The 16947-nt window shown below is 27.6% G+C and overlaps 3 protein-coding genes across 3 annotated transcripts in view; 1 reads left to right on the top strand and 2 right to left on the bottom strand.

Annotated features, from left to right (window-relative positions):
• Window positions 1-10958, bottom strand: part of Oatp74D (Organic anion transporting polypeptide 74D) — a 40900-nt gene extending 29942 nt beyond the window's left edge. The window contains exons 1-2 of the mRNA XM_035084322.1: window positions 10137-10958; window positions 10000-10033 (exon numbers count right to left, since the gene is read on the bottom strand). The gene's annotated coding sequence lies outside the window, so the exon portion shown is untranslated. The remainder of the gene's footprint in view (window positions 1-9999; window positions 10034-10136) is intronic.
• Window positions 10959-11086: 128 nt separating this feature from the next.
• Window positions 11087-12302, bottom strand: Sf3b6 (splicing factor 3b subunit 6). Its single transcript, XM_035084324.1, has 3 exons — window positions 12152-12302; window positions 11871-11989; window positions 11087-11332 (listed from the first exon to the last, which is right to left on the bottom strand). The coding sequence occupies exons 1-3, from the start codon at window positions 12182-12184 to the stop codon at window positions 11107-11109; spliced, it is 378 nt and encodes a 125-aa protein (XP_034940215.1). The 5' UTR covers window positions 12185-12302; the 3' UTR covers window positions 11087-11106.
• A 96-nt stretch (window positions 12303-12398) lies between these two features.
• LOC118067539 (mannose-P-dolichol utilization defect 1 protein homolog) lies at window positions 12399-14144 on the top strand. The gene is made up of 5 exons (XM_035084321.1): window positions 12399-12633; window positions 12704-12769; window positions 12889-13021; window positions 13454-13658; window positions 13748-14144. Exons 1-5 carry the CDS (start codon window positions 12549-12551, stop codon window positions 13982-13984), a joined length of 726 nt encoding a protein of 241 aa, XP_034940212.1. The 5' UTR covers window positions 12399-12548; the 3' UTR covers window positions 13985-14144.
• The last annotated feature ends 2803 nt before the right edge of the window (window positions 14145-16947 follow it).

Here is a 16947-nt window from a genome sequence, read left to right as displayed (position 1 = left end):
AAAATAGATGGAGTCAATTCGTGCCGAATTTTTCTTTTATTGATTAACCCTTTGTAGTCTCATAAGACATTTCTAAAACAAATTAATAATAATCCCACAATAACAATGATAACATAATTAATTAGTATCAATATTAAACAATTTAAATATTTTTATCAACATAATTTTGTTTTTTTTTATTCTTGGGCTACGAAGGGTTAATTTTCTTCGGATACATTTCGTCACTGTGTATTACCATCATGATGATCTACTAATTAGTTAACATTTTCAGTGATAATCACCATTATCAAATAAATTGTAATAAAATTTTTAAATTATAAAACACACTTTAAACAAATATTTAGTTAATCATTTGTATTTAATTAAAAATATTGCAATAATTATTTTTTTTATGTCATCTATTGCTAAACTAACATTTCAATTAATTAATTTTAATGTTTGAATTTTCTTTAATTTATTAAACAACAATTCAATCATTATAAACAATTATTTTGCAAAAATAAAAATAGATTATGCTAAAATTATTTAATTTCCTTATTTTTTTTTTTATTAATGTTTTTATGCATTTGTTAAGATTGATGTTTATCACTTTCTAATGTTAATTATTATACAATTTTTTGTATTAACACAATTAATTACAGTTAATTTAATCCTTTAAAAAACTTTAAGGAATAGAAGAAAGTGAAAAAAGAAAGTTATAACTCAGAAATTATTGATGTTATAACGATTTTTAATATTTAATAAATTTATTAAAAAATAAATTATAATTTTAAATATTATAACATAATTTGAATAAAAAAAAAAAAAGATTATAGTTCTAAAAATGGTAGATTAATTTTTTTACTAAAGAGAAAAATAAATAAGCATTTAATTATCTATATGAGTTATTTACTTTATCTTCATAAACTTTGTATATATCATTTGTGCTCAAATAAAGCAAAATATAAACCAATAAACTAATCAAAATGATAATTAGCTACTCAACAATTTTATTAAATAATCCATAATTATTTTTATTGAGATTTATGTAATCAATTATGTAATAAACAACTTTTTAAAATTAGAAATATGTAAAAAGTGAATATAATATTTAAATACATCATAATTAATATTCAAATTTATTCAAAAACATTTTAAATTTCATGTCTGAATTTTAAAATAAATTATAAAAACAATAAACACATTATTGATTAATGATCCAGAAAAAAATGAGTAGCCATCATTGGCGGAAGTAATTGCAAAATTCTTAAAGTTTCAAAAGAAAAAAAAATATAAATCGAACGAGATTCTTGTTCAACGTAAATATTATAATCATTTGAACTGGAAATAAATTGGTGTAAATTTAAAAAGCTTTACCTTCCATCATACTAGACAATCTGATTATTTTTATTAACTCCTTCCCATGTTATTAAATTAAAAAAAGTCAAAGTTCATTAAAAAATACTCTCAAGCTTAATTTCATGATTAAGAATGAAAATTAGAGAGCTAAAATCAAAGTCTACGAACGATTTAAACATTCTTCTAAATACCTATCAATTGTAGACTCATTACCAATGATAAGAAAATAATATCACGCACCTAAGAGTACTGAGAAATAGTTGATTTTATTAATCTATCTTTAATTGACATTCAGCGACAGTTGTACATCCTAATAGTATACGACATAGTGTGGTGTCTCTTGAAACGTGGTAACGTCGTTGACGCAATGACAAATCATGGGTCTGTCTGTCTCTTCTGACGATGGTCACAAGAAAGTCGAATTACCGTTATCTATACTCACATCGTCTGAATCTATTGAATGACAAACAGAGAATAGTGCCAAGTCTGTGCATCAGACTTGCAACCATCAACTGATGCAATGTCATTTAATTTGTGAAAATGACATAAAAATATATTTATCCTCATATATATATACATATATATATATATAGGGTTTGATTAATTTTATCAATATAATGAATGAGTCCAAGTGTTGGACAAGTGCACAAGTGTCGAGTATCTGTAGATGCAACAATAAATGCACTGGTAGTAATGTCGGTCTCTCTATATCAATTAAAAGCAGTATAACATACCAGGAAACGCTCAACAATTATTATCGTCTGGCCCACATTATATATAACTGACTTGGACCCTCTGCATATGTTTCTCCTGCATATTTTTTCCCCTCAACATTTCCCCTCGTCTTAATCTTGCTTGGGATTGTTATTGTCACTGGCAATCACTCAGATATACACGTCGTCATCATCGCCACAGATTCTGCACCCACTGAAGAGCCTAATCGACCTCAATAAAAATCTTGGCAAATTGTATGTACATTGTATACATATGCACTATAAAATAGATCAATGACATCGATATCTCCACTACATATCTTGTAAATATTTTTTTTTTACTCTATTGTCGTTTATTCTTGCTTATCTATCGCTCTCTAAATATTATTCTCTTTTATTTATAAATGTTGTTTTTTAAAAGTAAACAAAGCCCTCTGGTGCAATAAATTAATAATTTATGTTGAGAAAGATTGTCAGTGTTGAATTGAAGTTGATTTAGGGTTGATGATGGCTTGACTTTTGGTTGACTTCTAGTTGATGATAAGATGAATACCTTTTTAAACACATAATTACTCAAAAATGATGGTAAAAATTTGATCAAGATCCGGTTGGGGAATAGCCAAGATTTTGCTGAAAATTGGTTTATCATTTAATTTTTTGGTTGATTGTTTTATTAAGGTATTTTAATTGCTTTGAGTTGTATAAAAAAAAGTTTTAATTCCAATGAAGGAACAAAAATGTTAAGAAAAAATTAAAAATTAATCTCAATCCAAATACTTTAATATTCATTGACATGAAGTTCATTTTGGTTTAAAGTTAATTACAGCTCAATTTTCTAATCAAGTTTTTAATTTAATTGCATTAAATAAAATTTTTATTTATATGAATATAAAATATATTGTGGAGTATGCTGCAGTTCGTAGGTGAACTCTAAATATACTTTATAAACAAGAGAATAGCCAGATTACTTAGCAATCTAAAATATTTGAGTTGAAATAACTCCAAATATTAAAACATATGAGTAGAGCAAAGAGATGATTATTATAAGTAAATTTAAATAGATAAAGTTTAGATTAATATAGAAAAAGTAATATAATTTAATTAATTCATCATATCATTTTGTTTAAATAATCACTGCAAAAATGGATCATCTCTTATTTTAATATTTGACATTTAAAGTAAAATAATATTATATTCTTGACGTCAGCCAGTATTTCATAATGATAGAGACTTTAAAATATTTTTATCAAAAATCAAATGACAGAAACCACAAACCAATTTACGTCATAATTATCTTTCATCTTTGTTTACTCAAAAAATAGCATTTATTTTTATCAAAGTCAGTGAAAACGTTTCCATCTAATTGTTGCTCATAATAATCAACACCAGAATTAATGAACAATGTTTTTTGTTGCAATTAATAATCAGCTTTTAATAATCATAATTATCAAAAGAACTAAGCTATACGTTTAATACTTTTGTTAATAAAATATCAGTAAAGTATTGGAACAGATCAAAGACAAAAATACCCCGAATATCTATTAGTAAATATTTAAAAAAAACATCTGTGGTCGATATGACGAGCCAATAAAAATTCAATCTCATACGAAACTTATATAGCATCCAATCGAAATTTATAATAAATTGCGTCTTTTTTTTATTGTGATTTTTTTCGCCTATTTTTCTTTCTACTCGAGTTGTCGTTCTCGCAAACCAATTGAATTATTTATGAAACCAATGGCGCACAGTCTGACCCGCATCTGGAATTTATATAAATGTTGTTTTCGCATGAATCCTTTAATCACCACTTTGCAAATCATTGCATTTTACACGCATCAACATTTTGTCAAGTCAAACTTTATTGGAATTGGAAACGAACTTTTGTTTCATTGGGTCAGTAGATTTAAGCTATTGACATTACTATATTTTTTTTTTTTCATTTTTTTTTTAATATGTAAGACAAATTAAATGAATATGCTGGAGCATCTCCTTATGCACCGCAATATGGCGGTCGACCTTGACTTGTGACGTCACTGGTCCGTCTAGACGAGGTCCACAGTGTTTAAATGCTCTCGCAGTGCGTCCATTTTATTGCATCCACTATATATTTGATAGTCAAAACAGGAGAAAAAATATTGATTCAGTGTACTTTATTGGATGAATAAATTGAAGAAAATGGAAATAAAAAAATTATCTGGGACAAAATCGATCATCGTGCAATAATATGATAAAATACAAAGTTTTTTTTTGCAACTAATGCAATTTTTATCATAAAACTTTGATTTAAAAAATTAAAATGGCTGTATCTTAATAAATAAAACTGTTGTTTTTTGCAACCTTAAATTGACTCTTTGTTTTTGCAATACCATTAATTATTTTTAAATACATATATTTATTTATTTATAATAAATAAAATATGTATTAATTTGTTGTGAAAAATAATAATGAATATAAAATGTATGAAAAAAATTTTTTCGCATAAATTCAATCATCTCAGTTTCCCTATCATGCATGAAGTCAGATGCTTGCAAACTTTTAAACTTATTCGAGAGGACGTGAATAGTCTAAATTGAAACACAATCGATTTAACGAAGCAAATCACGTCTGTCGAGGGCCAAGGGCGGATCTCTTAACTCTGATTCACCTGCTTGGCCCCCAGAGTGATTGTCCGAGAGTTCGGTCAAAGCGACAATGTCATGTCTTTACAATTGAACCCGCAAATCACATCGTCGTTCATTCTCAGTACAAGAAAAAAAAAAAAATAAAATAAACAGGTCCATTTAGGATAAAAATTGTGTTAATGTCGACTTGAGAGAAGACAAGACGTATAGTTAACTCCCCAGTAACCCAGACTTTAGTATTCTGTCGTTGTCGTTACATTCTTAACTTCCTCATTCCTTTAGAGTTGAAACTCATGTGAGACTTTTTCTTATGCTGTTTCTATCGATTTCGTTTTTCATAGACTCACGTCATTATTAATACAATTTAACAATTAAAAAATTACTAATTAATTAGTTATTTTTATTTTACTTAAATAAATAATTACCCATTTTTTAATTTAAAATTAATTAAATAATTTTTTATAATTTAATAAAAAATATTTTCATCTGTTTATGCTATTTGTCTTCTAGTTTGGATAGTCCTGAACTCTAGGGGGTAAATTTTTTACTGATTTTAAAGTCAAAAAATTTCCAGGACTAATATTTTATTGAGATATTTTGATTAATTTTTTATTAATATTTTTTTTTGCTGCATTAGAATTGAGGATTATTGACAAATAAAACGTTTGTTTTGATAAAAAAAATCGATTAATTGTTTAAAACTTTTCTCTCCATTTAAACCAATGATAATTTATCACAACACTAGGTTTTTTAATATTTATTATAAAACAGTTCTTCAAATTTTCTTTAAATTTTTAGGCTTTATGGTACTGGTGTTAAAAAAATAAAAAATTAATAATAATTTTAATCGATCTAAGTACCTTTCATTAAAAACAAAAAAAAATAAATAAATTTTTTGACTCCATTCATTCAAAATAATTTTCATTAAAAATAATTAAAACAAAAATTTCTATAAATCCAATATTAAAATAAAAAATGCTAGTTTATTATTTTCTTTACACTACAAACAAAGCAGCAACTTAATTGAATTCCTCAATGAAAATTAATAATGGAATATAGAGACAAAAATAATTTTATGAAATAATAGCTTATCAATTACTCGCAGCATTCTATAATAATAGTAGGTTGAATAAAAAAATGAAGAAAAAAAAAACAATGATCTACATATGACAAAGTGGATTAAAAGATATATGTATAAATGATAACAAACGAGTGTAAAGAATGATTGATAATAAGATGAAACATAGAGTGCATAGTAACTAGAGATAGATGCAGTAATATGCGGAGCATACTTGTATATGTCACAAAGTTCTATCCTCTTCGTCACGTGTAGGACGGTGACAATGCACCGGTGGCCTCGCGCCCGATACGCTTCTAGCATGTGCTAGTATATTCCATATATTCTCTGATGAATCTCCTGATCTGAACCTACATTTAATTATAGATTCCAACAGACGTCACTTAATTCCTAGACATTATTCACTCTAACATTCATCATTTTTTTTTTTTAATCTATTAATGAGCTAAATAAATAATAACTTGGAAACTGTTATGGAGTGAAGGTTATCATAAACAGCGTCAATTGATAGGAAGATGCTTTTTATATTTTATAGAAAATGGTTTCAATGTTCTAAGAAAACCTTGAAAGGTTTAATTAGTTGATAAAATTGAAATAGTTAATTTATTTGTAATTATTATATAATTCAATAAAATTTCTTTATTCATCATTTACTATTCATCAACATGATTAAATCATTTGGTGGATCAGAGTAATTCGTTTTGGTGCTAGCTAAATGTTTTTGGAGTAAATAATTCGAGAAAAGAAAATTTAATAAAAAATGCCTCCATAGACTTGTTAACTTCCATGAATAAATGATTCTGATTATAAAGATCTAAGGGATGTTTTGTGAGCTAAATGTTTTAATATAAACAATTTATATTTTCAATCTTTAAAAACATGTGATATGATAGCTCCAAAATAAATCATCTGTTATTGTCATCTGTTCCATTAATTCCATGGGAATTAAAGGATCAAATCAAATAGTCTGATGAAAATAATATTATTTATTTTTCATTTACTTTAAATATGATATATTTCATTAAATCCTCCAATTATTTGTAGACCACTACAATAAAATAATAATAATTATAGAATATTGAATAACCGGTCAATGGCCATTGAACATAAGTATCATGTCAATGCATTGATTTTTAATTAAATACAAAAAATTAACAAAAATGTCATTGCTATTTGATGATAAAAAACACAATAAAAATGAAATAAAATTAACTAGTTATTTATAAAATATCCAACAAATGATGTTGGAAAGTTTTTTTTAGATAAATTAGTATCGAAGATCTGAAAAGTAACAAAATTTATTTGCAATGAAACGACCATTTCTCATTGGATAAATAAACTTGTAACTTTCCAAAATCGTCTTAAAAGAAGCTTTTATAGCATTAAACCACTTGGCGAGATAATCCCAAGTCATCAAAACAATGTTTACTTTCTCTAAACTACATTTATGGGATTAATAATGGAGTATTAATTGACAAAAGATAACATAATGACCAATTAATTGAAACCAATTAAACCCTAAATTTAATGAAATTGAAATGATCCTCCTAGAAACTTCTACCATTGATGAATCTCAGTAATAAACAATAAAGCATAACTTTTGCTAACAATCCAGAGTGTGGAATATAAATGAATCGTAATTCAATGTGCATGGTGTCATATATAGATAGGGTGATTTAAAATTCAGCGGACAAATGTATTTTTTTCTCTCATTGCATATATCGCGTAACCAACATTTATAGGCGATCTAATCATCACATAAATAATTTAACAGAAAGACAGTTATAGAGAAAAAGAAAATGTTGGGCTACGTAATGATGATTTTTGTTGGAAAATACCTGATGGTATGCGAGGAAGTAGAAGAAGGTGGATATATAGATGGTGTGATAGAGAATATCTAGAAGGTTAACAAAATCAATACGCGAGTGGGTGGGCAAGGAGGCTGAACGACGACGCTCGGGACAACGCTAGCTACGAAGAGCTAGGTCGGCCACTGACCTTTATTCAGGTCAACTGCATCATCATTCCCATTTCCACGCGTCTACTGACAAGTGTATGCACATACATACTTGATCTATTTTCACATTTCATTTTCACTGAATAGACATTGGATACCTCGAGGTGAGCTTTCCAGCCCCAACTCTATAGGGTCGACCGAGACTTGTTCCCAGGACCATTAGATCGTGCTATTTCTGGGGAGAATCAAGTGGGCATGCGTGCGTAGACTCGAGGATTTCCTGGATTTTACCTAGACCAACGACCAAATCGATGCGCCATGCATTCATTTCCAAGAATGAATTTGGCATCGAGAAGACTTGCTTCTGACTAATTCTATACGCAGAAAATCTTACTCAAAACTCATATATTGATGGTTAATTTTCTTGCTTTCATTTGGGAAGTGTCCAAGTTGTTGGATGAATCAATAAATTATAAATAATTTTCCAAAAATCTATAATATGCCATTTTTTAAATTCCTTTTTGAAATAAATTAAAAATATTTCAATATTAAATTAAAAATTGAATGACATTAAATTATTCGAGATTTTTCGATTTGACTTCAAATCAAAATTATTTCACAACTGAATTTTTTATAACCCCTATAAAGTTTTAATTTGAATAATGTAATACAATTGTTTTGCAGAATTTAAATTTTTTATGTATATGATCCTATATAAATAAATGTAAATATTGCATATGTTACAACTCAGTTCAAAAACCTTACATGATAAAAAGGAGAGATTTTAAATCAGTGTCATTCAATTACTTCGATTCAGTTACAAATTCACTTTCATAGCCCGTAGAACCACACTGCAATACGATCAAGATTGCATTTATACATGCTGTGTTCAATATATATTACTGACGAGATAATTTTAAAAACAGCAGATAAATAATAAATCATTGATCAGATATTAAATAAACACATTTTAACAAAATAAAATTTAATACTCCAACTAACTACTTGATTGCCAAAAATAAATGATGATATACTTAATAAATAAAATAATATTTATTAATTAAATAAATTAAAAAGAGAAATCTGTTAAAAAGTTAGTATGTTTAATTAAAAATGGCGAAGCATCTTCAATGAACTTATTTATTTTCCTTATTAACATTCAAAATGAATTTATCAACCATAGTCATTGTTGATTTCATACTTCACAAGAGAGTCTATCCTCAGATCATTAATCTTCATCATCACCTCTATTACTTCTATCCACTTAATTTGTTCTTCATGAGACAACCGTTATTAAGGCTACTTTATTGTACTCATTCGTAAATAGATGTATTTATAGATTGTATATCTATCAATGTTACAGTATTCGAACAGTTAAGTACTTGATAAAATTCCCCAAAAAAGATATCAATAAATAAAAAGACTTCTGAATTTCTTTCAAACTAAAATGGTATAATCAAAATTACTATGTATCGTTCACAATCATTGTTACGGCTACTCTCAGTGATATGTATCTTTAATCGTACATTTCGATTTGTATTTTTTATGATAATGTAAAAGAGATATGTATAAGAATGGCGTATTTCGCATTTAGAATGATAAATTATTTATAAGATAACAGTCGTGTTGAAAAGTCGATAAAATTCCAGCTAAATTAATTTTCGACCATTCTAGTTGTCTATGACACAATGGTTGATTATATAAATAATGAAAGAAATTTGAAGAGTTATAGAAAATAAACCAAAAAGTCTCAAAAAAATGATCAAGAATTTATGCAAAATGTAAACAAGTAATTGTAAAATAAATATTTGTTATCAAAAAACAAGAGGTTTTAATGGGCTGATATTAATCTTTGTTTGAGAATAGATAATATATAATAGAAAATTAATATTTAGGATAAGATTAGCAAGTAATTGAGCAAATAAAAATAATATCATATTTTTCTTAATAATATTAAATTTTCAAAAAGTTACTATTATACAAATAAAGTTATTGATTAAATGAATAATTGCGTAGAAAAATATTAGAGACACGCAACAATTGAGACTTGAAGACTTCAGGTTAATATTTCCCTTTAATTTTCAAGTTAATTTTTGTGCAAGAATGTAAATAAAATGACTGTGCAATCATTCAAAAAATTTAAATTGGTAACCGCAAAAGCTTACGTAATTCATTAAATATTAATTTCAGCGATAAAGATCATATGGTCCATTAATATATTTCCATAGCAATTCATAATATGAAATTCGTTTTTTTTTTCATCATCATTTACAAGTGGTAAAAAAACCTTACCTCATCGGCTGAATACAGTCGGCATCGGTTTCATCTGTAATAAAAAACATGATAATTAATGCCGAATGACCAAAAGGTACGAAATGACAATTTTCACTGATGCAAGATCGATTATAGCTACACACGCGCACATTTACCTCGTTTGTAATCGGTGAGCGAGCAGCTGGTTGTCGCGACGACACAGTAGTCGTCTTACAACTGCTCCCACTCCAACTATCACCTCTACAAGCCCGTTTAATTCACTTATTACACACGTCGTCATACACTTGGGTTGTTGAAGACTGTGAAGTTCACCATATCACAAGATTTTATGGTACAGATGCTAATCTATTGGACGCCTGCATTTGAGTTGTCAAGTACCATTATGTCATCCATTAGCATTTTCCACAACTTCGATTCGATCAGCGCACTTCAATGTTGTCTAGTAAACCACTTCATTCACTTTTATATAATAATTTTCAGCAATATTCTAATAAGTTCCCAGTAATATCGCCATTATCACGTTATCTACTTCTTGATACTGCGCACAAGATCATTACCAACACCATACCAGCTGTGAAAAGAGTCCAACACACATAATGATAACTTTGATTATTGAAAAGCCTCTCGATAAGTGCAAATAAATTTTGCAACGACTGGAGAAACGAGTCTCCAGTACTGCGACTATTTCCACAACACTCGAAAGACATTGAGACTAAAGTTCATTTATATCTTTTCCCACCAGTGAGATAATTAATTGGTTAAACAAGCAAAATTTCAAATAGCCGATGTCTGCACAGGATTTTGTGTGTCTTGGTGTACTAATCTTTTGTTTATCTTTGCTTCAAGTCAAGAGGCAAAACAAGTAGCATTTAACGTTACTCACTACTTTAGTAATTATCCATTGAAGTAATTAACTGTCTAACAGTAAATTTAACTATGTTTTCAAGGGATGAAAATTGTTTGAATATTATTTCATCGTATTTTATTAATTATTCCAAGTGAATTGATGACAAAATTTATGAATCCTTATGGTATTTACAAATATCTAGTTTATTAATAGTCAATTATTAATTAATTATGTTACTTAAATGTAAAATTGTATAAATTAATTATTTAATATATATTTTATTTCTTTTCTTCATTGAGATTATATTTAGTTTTTAATTTATCTATTTCTTCCATCTTTTTATCAACATCCACCCTTTTAAAGGCTTTATTGCTCTGGTAATATAATACTACTAAATATCTGTTGCATACGTTGAATCCGCTCAAGTGGTCACATGCATTTTTTGCATCAAATATGTCCTCGTAAACCACAAATGCAGTTCCTCGAGTCTCCGCTGTGTTTCCACTAAGATTAATAACAAAAATATTATTAATAATTTCGAAAATACCATTATAAATTTTAATACATAAGAAATAAATTTTATTTTGTTATATTTTTAAAGAAGTATAAGTAATAGTAGTGAAATACTTATCGTGTATTTTAGTAAGTGTTCAAGAAAAAATGATCTGAATGACAAAACAATTGTTAGAAAACAGAAAATACGCGTTTTTAGGAAAATAAGTTCTGGGAACGAAGGACAGACGAGCAATTATGCTCATCTTGAAAATAATGGGAAATTAATTTTAATTATGAAATTAAAATGAATAATTTCAAGTTACTAACTTTAGTTGGAACTTTAAATTCTATTTTACATAACGAAAAGATAGAAGCTCCATAATTGAAATCATCAAGCAAAAAAGTAGTAGTAGTTGAAATTAGATGGAATATTAAGTTGGTTGTCGCCATTTGTTAGATATAGATGATTTTTATGCTTAAAGTTGGTGAAAACAATAAGAAATGTTTGAAATTAAGATTAATATCTAGAAAAATTGACATTACTTACACTCTGATTTGTCTGATAGCTCCGTATTTGCCAAAAATATCATACATCTCTTCAGCCGTAATTTTATACGGCAAATTCCGTATGTAAAGCACGCGATTTACTTCTGGAGGTAGCCTCACCTAAAAATGAAATTCATGTTTTTTAATTACATTCTACAATAATTACTTAACATAAGAATGAATTAGATAAATGTTTATTCATGGTCAAAGCACAGTGAAGGTTAACTTTGAATTCAGTCCTGCTTCAAAGTATTATTTAATATCTATTATTAAATTACTTACATTGGCTCGTCGTTGTAACATTGCCATCGTCATTTTGGATGTTAGTTTTTATATTTCTCTATTATTAAAAGACGAAAAATTAATCAAAGAATAATTTTATATCGGAAAGTGAAATGTTTGTTTTCGTCAGTAATGGCTTCCTTCAACACAATACCAGAGACCTCCAGTGGCCGTTAGAGGAAATAAAAAACGAAACTACTTCCTAGATGGCAGTACATGCTAAAGCCTATTTTCATAACCAAACAATTTAAAGGTTAGAAAATGTAAAAAAAATTGTCACTCCTTTTCCGTCATTCAAAGAGAGTTCATTTTATATTATTTTCACCAATTTTAATAAATTATTTTTTTAATATTTATTTAATATACTTTTAAGTTTTACAAATACATAATTGCAATAATGGAACTCATCGAAAAAGCTGCAGGACTTATTTTTACAAAAGAATGCCAAAAACAATTCTTTACTCATTTTAATTTCTTTCATGGTACGTAATTGAATTGTGTTTATATATTTTTCATTATTTCAAATCTATATTATCACAATATTTTTTTCAGTGGAATGTTTGAAATCTAGTTTGAGCAAAGTACTTGGTCTTGGAATTGTAGGAGGATCAATGATGGGTAATTTTGCTATTCTAAGAGAATTATAAATTATTCTAAGAGAATAAATAATATATTTGGGTGTTCAATGTTGAATTATATTTAAACAATAGCATAATGTTGTCTTGTTTTAATTTCAGTTAAAATTCCACAAGTTATTAAGATATACCAAAGCAAAAGTAGTGAAGGAATTAATTTATTAAGTGTTTTATTAGACTTGTTCGTTATCACAGCCATGGCATCATACAGTTTTGTGAATGGGTTCCCATTTAGGTAATTAAATTTATTGAATTCGATTGATCCTAATTTTATCGTTTTATTTTATCACACCTCTGAGAATTAAATTAAAAAAAAAAGATTAATTTTACTTTATCTTCTATTCATAGAAAGAATTCAAAGAACTTATCGTTAAAAAATAAAAGTTTGGTAATTTCTTGTCCTTGTTTTTTACCATTTTCTTTTATTGACTCATGAACGAACTTGCAATCTAACAAATAATTATTTTAGACATGAGCTCACTTATAATACTAAGGGTTTTTGCGATTACATAAACCAACTTTTTTTGATAATAAAAATACGAATTACTATAAAGTAATATTTTATTACCAGCACTGATAATACAAATTTTTGAAATAAATTAATAATATTATCATAATTGTTAATATTCAATTTATTACTTGTTTAATCATAAATTAATTTTTTTAGTGCGTGGGGTGATTCTGTTTTCTTAGGCATACAGACACTGGCAATTGCATTGCTATGTTTACATTACACAGGCCAAACAGGTAAAGCTACAGCATTTCTCTCTGGATATTTGGCAGTTATTTTTGCTGTGGTTATCGGTATGGCTCCAACGAATTTTCTATGGTTGTGTCAAACTGTCAATATTCCAATAATTTTACTAAGCAAGGTAAGAATTTTTTGTCTACATAATCAATCAGTTTCTCATAAGTGCAATTGAAAAAGACATTAATTAAAGTTTCTTTACAATTTTTTCAGTTTGCTCAAGCTTACACCAATTATCAAAATTCCAGTACTGGACAGTTGTCAGCTATAACATGTCTAATGCTCTTATTTGGATCATTAGCACGAATATTCACATCTATTCAAGAAACTGGAGATTTGAGTATGATTGTAACATATTTATGTTCATCGTCTGCTAATGCACTTATTGCAGGCCAATTGATATATTATTGGAATGGAGATAAGAAATTAAAACGAGAAAAAGAAAATTAATAACTGTGCAATAATAAATTTGTTACGAATCTAAGCATTTAATTAAATTGACACATCTTCTAAAATGTCTTGAAGAATTTAGGAATAGACTAATTTACTACTGAGGTGTATGCATTTGTTAAATAAACTATTAAATTTGTTAATCTATGTACATAAATAAACTTTTATTAAAAAGATAATTTTTTTTTTAGTAAATAATTAAATGATTAATAGTTTAGCTAAATGACAATGTTTTTACAAATACATTAATCATTTATAATAACTTCATAATTATAAAATAACTATTTGAGGAAAATTTTTGAAGGTCAACGTGCTTATCAATTTACGTCATCTATACCATCATATATTCTAAAAGCTAACAGGTATCTTGAGTGTATGTAATAAGTGATAAAATTGTTGATTTAGCTTGAAATGGATTTCAAATGAATAATCTTTCAAATTGATTTGTTATCGATCTAAAACATTGAAAAAAGTAGTCCTAGCTCTCCAACAAGTGGTGGTGATGCGTAGTAGGAAGAATAAACCTACGCGCAAGTACTACATTCGTAAATCAACTCTGCGCATGTCATGGCCTGGGACACCGGTTCGGCGCCATTTATCGCAAGTCGTTCATAGTGTAACGATAAAATGCCGCGTTAAGTAGCTCTAATATCTACAGAAAATATAATTAATTGCATCATCATAGCATTGAAGATTAATAAGACAAATTCAGGTGAGTAGCGAAGTGAAATTGAGTTGGAAGCAAGGCATTTTAAACAGTAAAAGATTGATTATTTTGGACAAAGCACAAAGTAGCATCGTCTTTTATTTCATCACCGTCGACCATTTTGTTGAGTCGTATAATCGATATCGCGTTACATATTCGTAGTGAAAAAAAACAAGTAAAAGGCAGTATTTTGCCATTTATGACAATTTTATTAGCACGATTGAAGAAAAGTGGATTTTTTTTGGAAAAGAAGTGACTGATTCAACAAATTCAGAATAAAAATATTTCACAAAAACAAGCTCTATTAAGCTGATACAGTAACCTTTATTTGAGTGGTAATGCACGTTTTTGAAAAGTTTTCAAGCAATCCTGGATTTGGATCCCAATTTATTTGATTGGAAAGAATATTTGTCAAGAAAAAAGCAAAAAAAAAAACGAAATTGGGTTTGTGTAGGCTTGCAGATTAGGTTGATACTTGGGCTGAACCAAGGATGGATTCAATGGATCCACGTCTGGTGGCCCAGACGTTAAATTACCATGGACAACAGCTTCAGAAAGTTTGGGAAAGCGAAAGGAATGAAAATGAACTTGCCATGCTCAACCTTAAAGATCCCAGCTTCGAAATTTATCAACAACGGCAAAAGACTCTTAGGTATTTCTCATTTATTCACTTTATTGATTAACAATACTTTATAGTCCTAGATGCAATTATCTTAAAGTGCATACTATTGTTCTAATTTTTTCTATTGATTACAAAGTAGTGAATGATACCAGCATTCCCCATTAGATACTATCTGTTTCTAGAATTTTTGATATATTTGTAATAAGTCAAATGGTAAAATGATACTAATTGATTCATGATGAATTATAGCTTTGGAGATAGAGGAAAAAGGCTCAAACTACAACAATTTATTGCTAAAAAAGCAGATTCTCTTTATGATAAATCGAATTTGGATAAAACTATTGAGCCCATCAAGCAGGAACTTGGAGATGAAGGTATGTGTACATTATCCATAGCAGTGCAAATAATTATTTATCAGCCTCGCTCAACGGAAATTGCGTAAGATAACACTCTTGACTAGTTCACATTTAAAGTATTTTAAGTACACTATTTAACTAACTTACGAGCTATTTTAGCAATGACATACATTTTTCGAAATGTTATAAATTATTGATAATTATCGATATTTACTTATTTACCTATTATTAATATTTATAAGATTAGATATTAAAACATAGTTTAGATGATTATCATTTCATATTTTCCATCAACTTGGTTTCATGATAAAACATTGATTACGTGGCAGGTAGTCTTATGATTTTCTACATTAAATAAATAATTATAAACAAATACAAAAATTAATCAATTTTTAATTAGGTATTTAGTTTAATTTTTGTTTATCCATGAACGGTATCGAATGTAATTGAAGAAAAAAAATGATCAAAGTCATAAAAATTGTTGATAAAAAGACTCATGAATAATATCAATGACTTTCATGTGACATTGTGCAATATTTTTTAATTATTTGTATTAAATATTATAATAGGAAATGGAATATCAATTACTAAAGGAAATGTTATTGATCAAACAATAGCCTATTCAAAGGGGGTATAGTTGATTTGCGTGCAAATAAATTTCCTGAAAGAAGCAAACAGATGAATCATTAAAATTATTCGGTTTATAGTTACCTTAGTAACCATTGAATGTCATGTAATTAATGCTTATTATAAGGTTATAACTACTCTGATATGAAATGGCAATATTTGATGAATTAATATCGAGAACCTTATCTAGTCTTTAGATGGTATAGATAATTATTGACCATGTTACAATATGACGCTTATTCTCGAGCGAATTGATACAATGACAAGCTTATATGAAAAAATGACGGTTTTTAATAAAAACTACGAGGCTAATAGATAGATTAAGTAGATTAATTGTATTTATAATTCAGGAGTATTTCACATTTTTATAATAATATAATTTTTACAGAGTTTTATGCGACAATGCCAGGAATCGATTCTTTTGTTACTATGGAAAAGTCTCAACGCATCAGGAACTTCTTAGAGGTAATTATTTTTGTGTTCTTTGTAAAAGACATTTACAAATAATAAAAAAACTCACGTTTCAATTCTCAATTTCAGAGTTTAATTACTGGTGACGTTATTTTTGCACAAGTAATGGGCAAAAGTGCGACAGGATTACTTTTGAAAGTTCTTTGTAATTGCAGTGATTGCCCTAGAGTCGTTAATGATT

Source organism: Chelonus insularis, unplaced genomic scaffold (genome assembly GCF_013357705.1).
Source record: "Chelonus insularis isolate UGA/USDA-ARS -01 unplaced genomic scaffold, ASM1335770v1 contig_388_pilon, whole genome shotgun sequence".
NCBI lineage: Eukaryota > Metazoa > Arthropoda > Insecta > Hymenoptera > Braconidae > Chelonus > Chelonus insularis.
The sequence above is the reverse complement of the archived record's forward strand: the minus strand, read 5'-3'. Positions and strand labels throughout refer to the sequence as shown.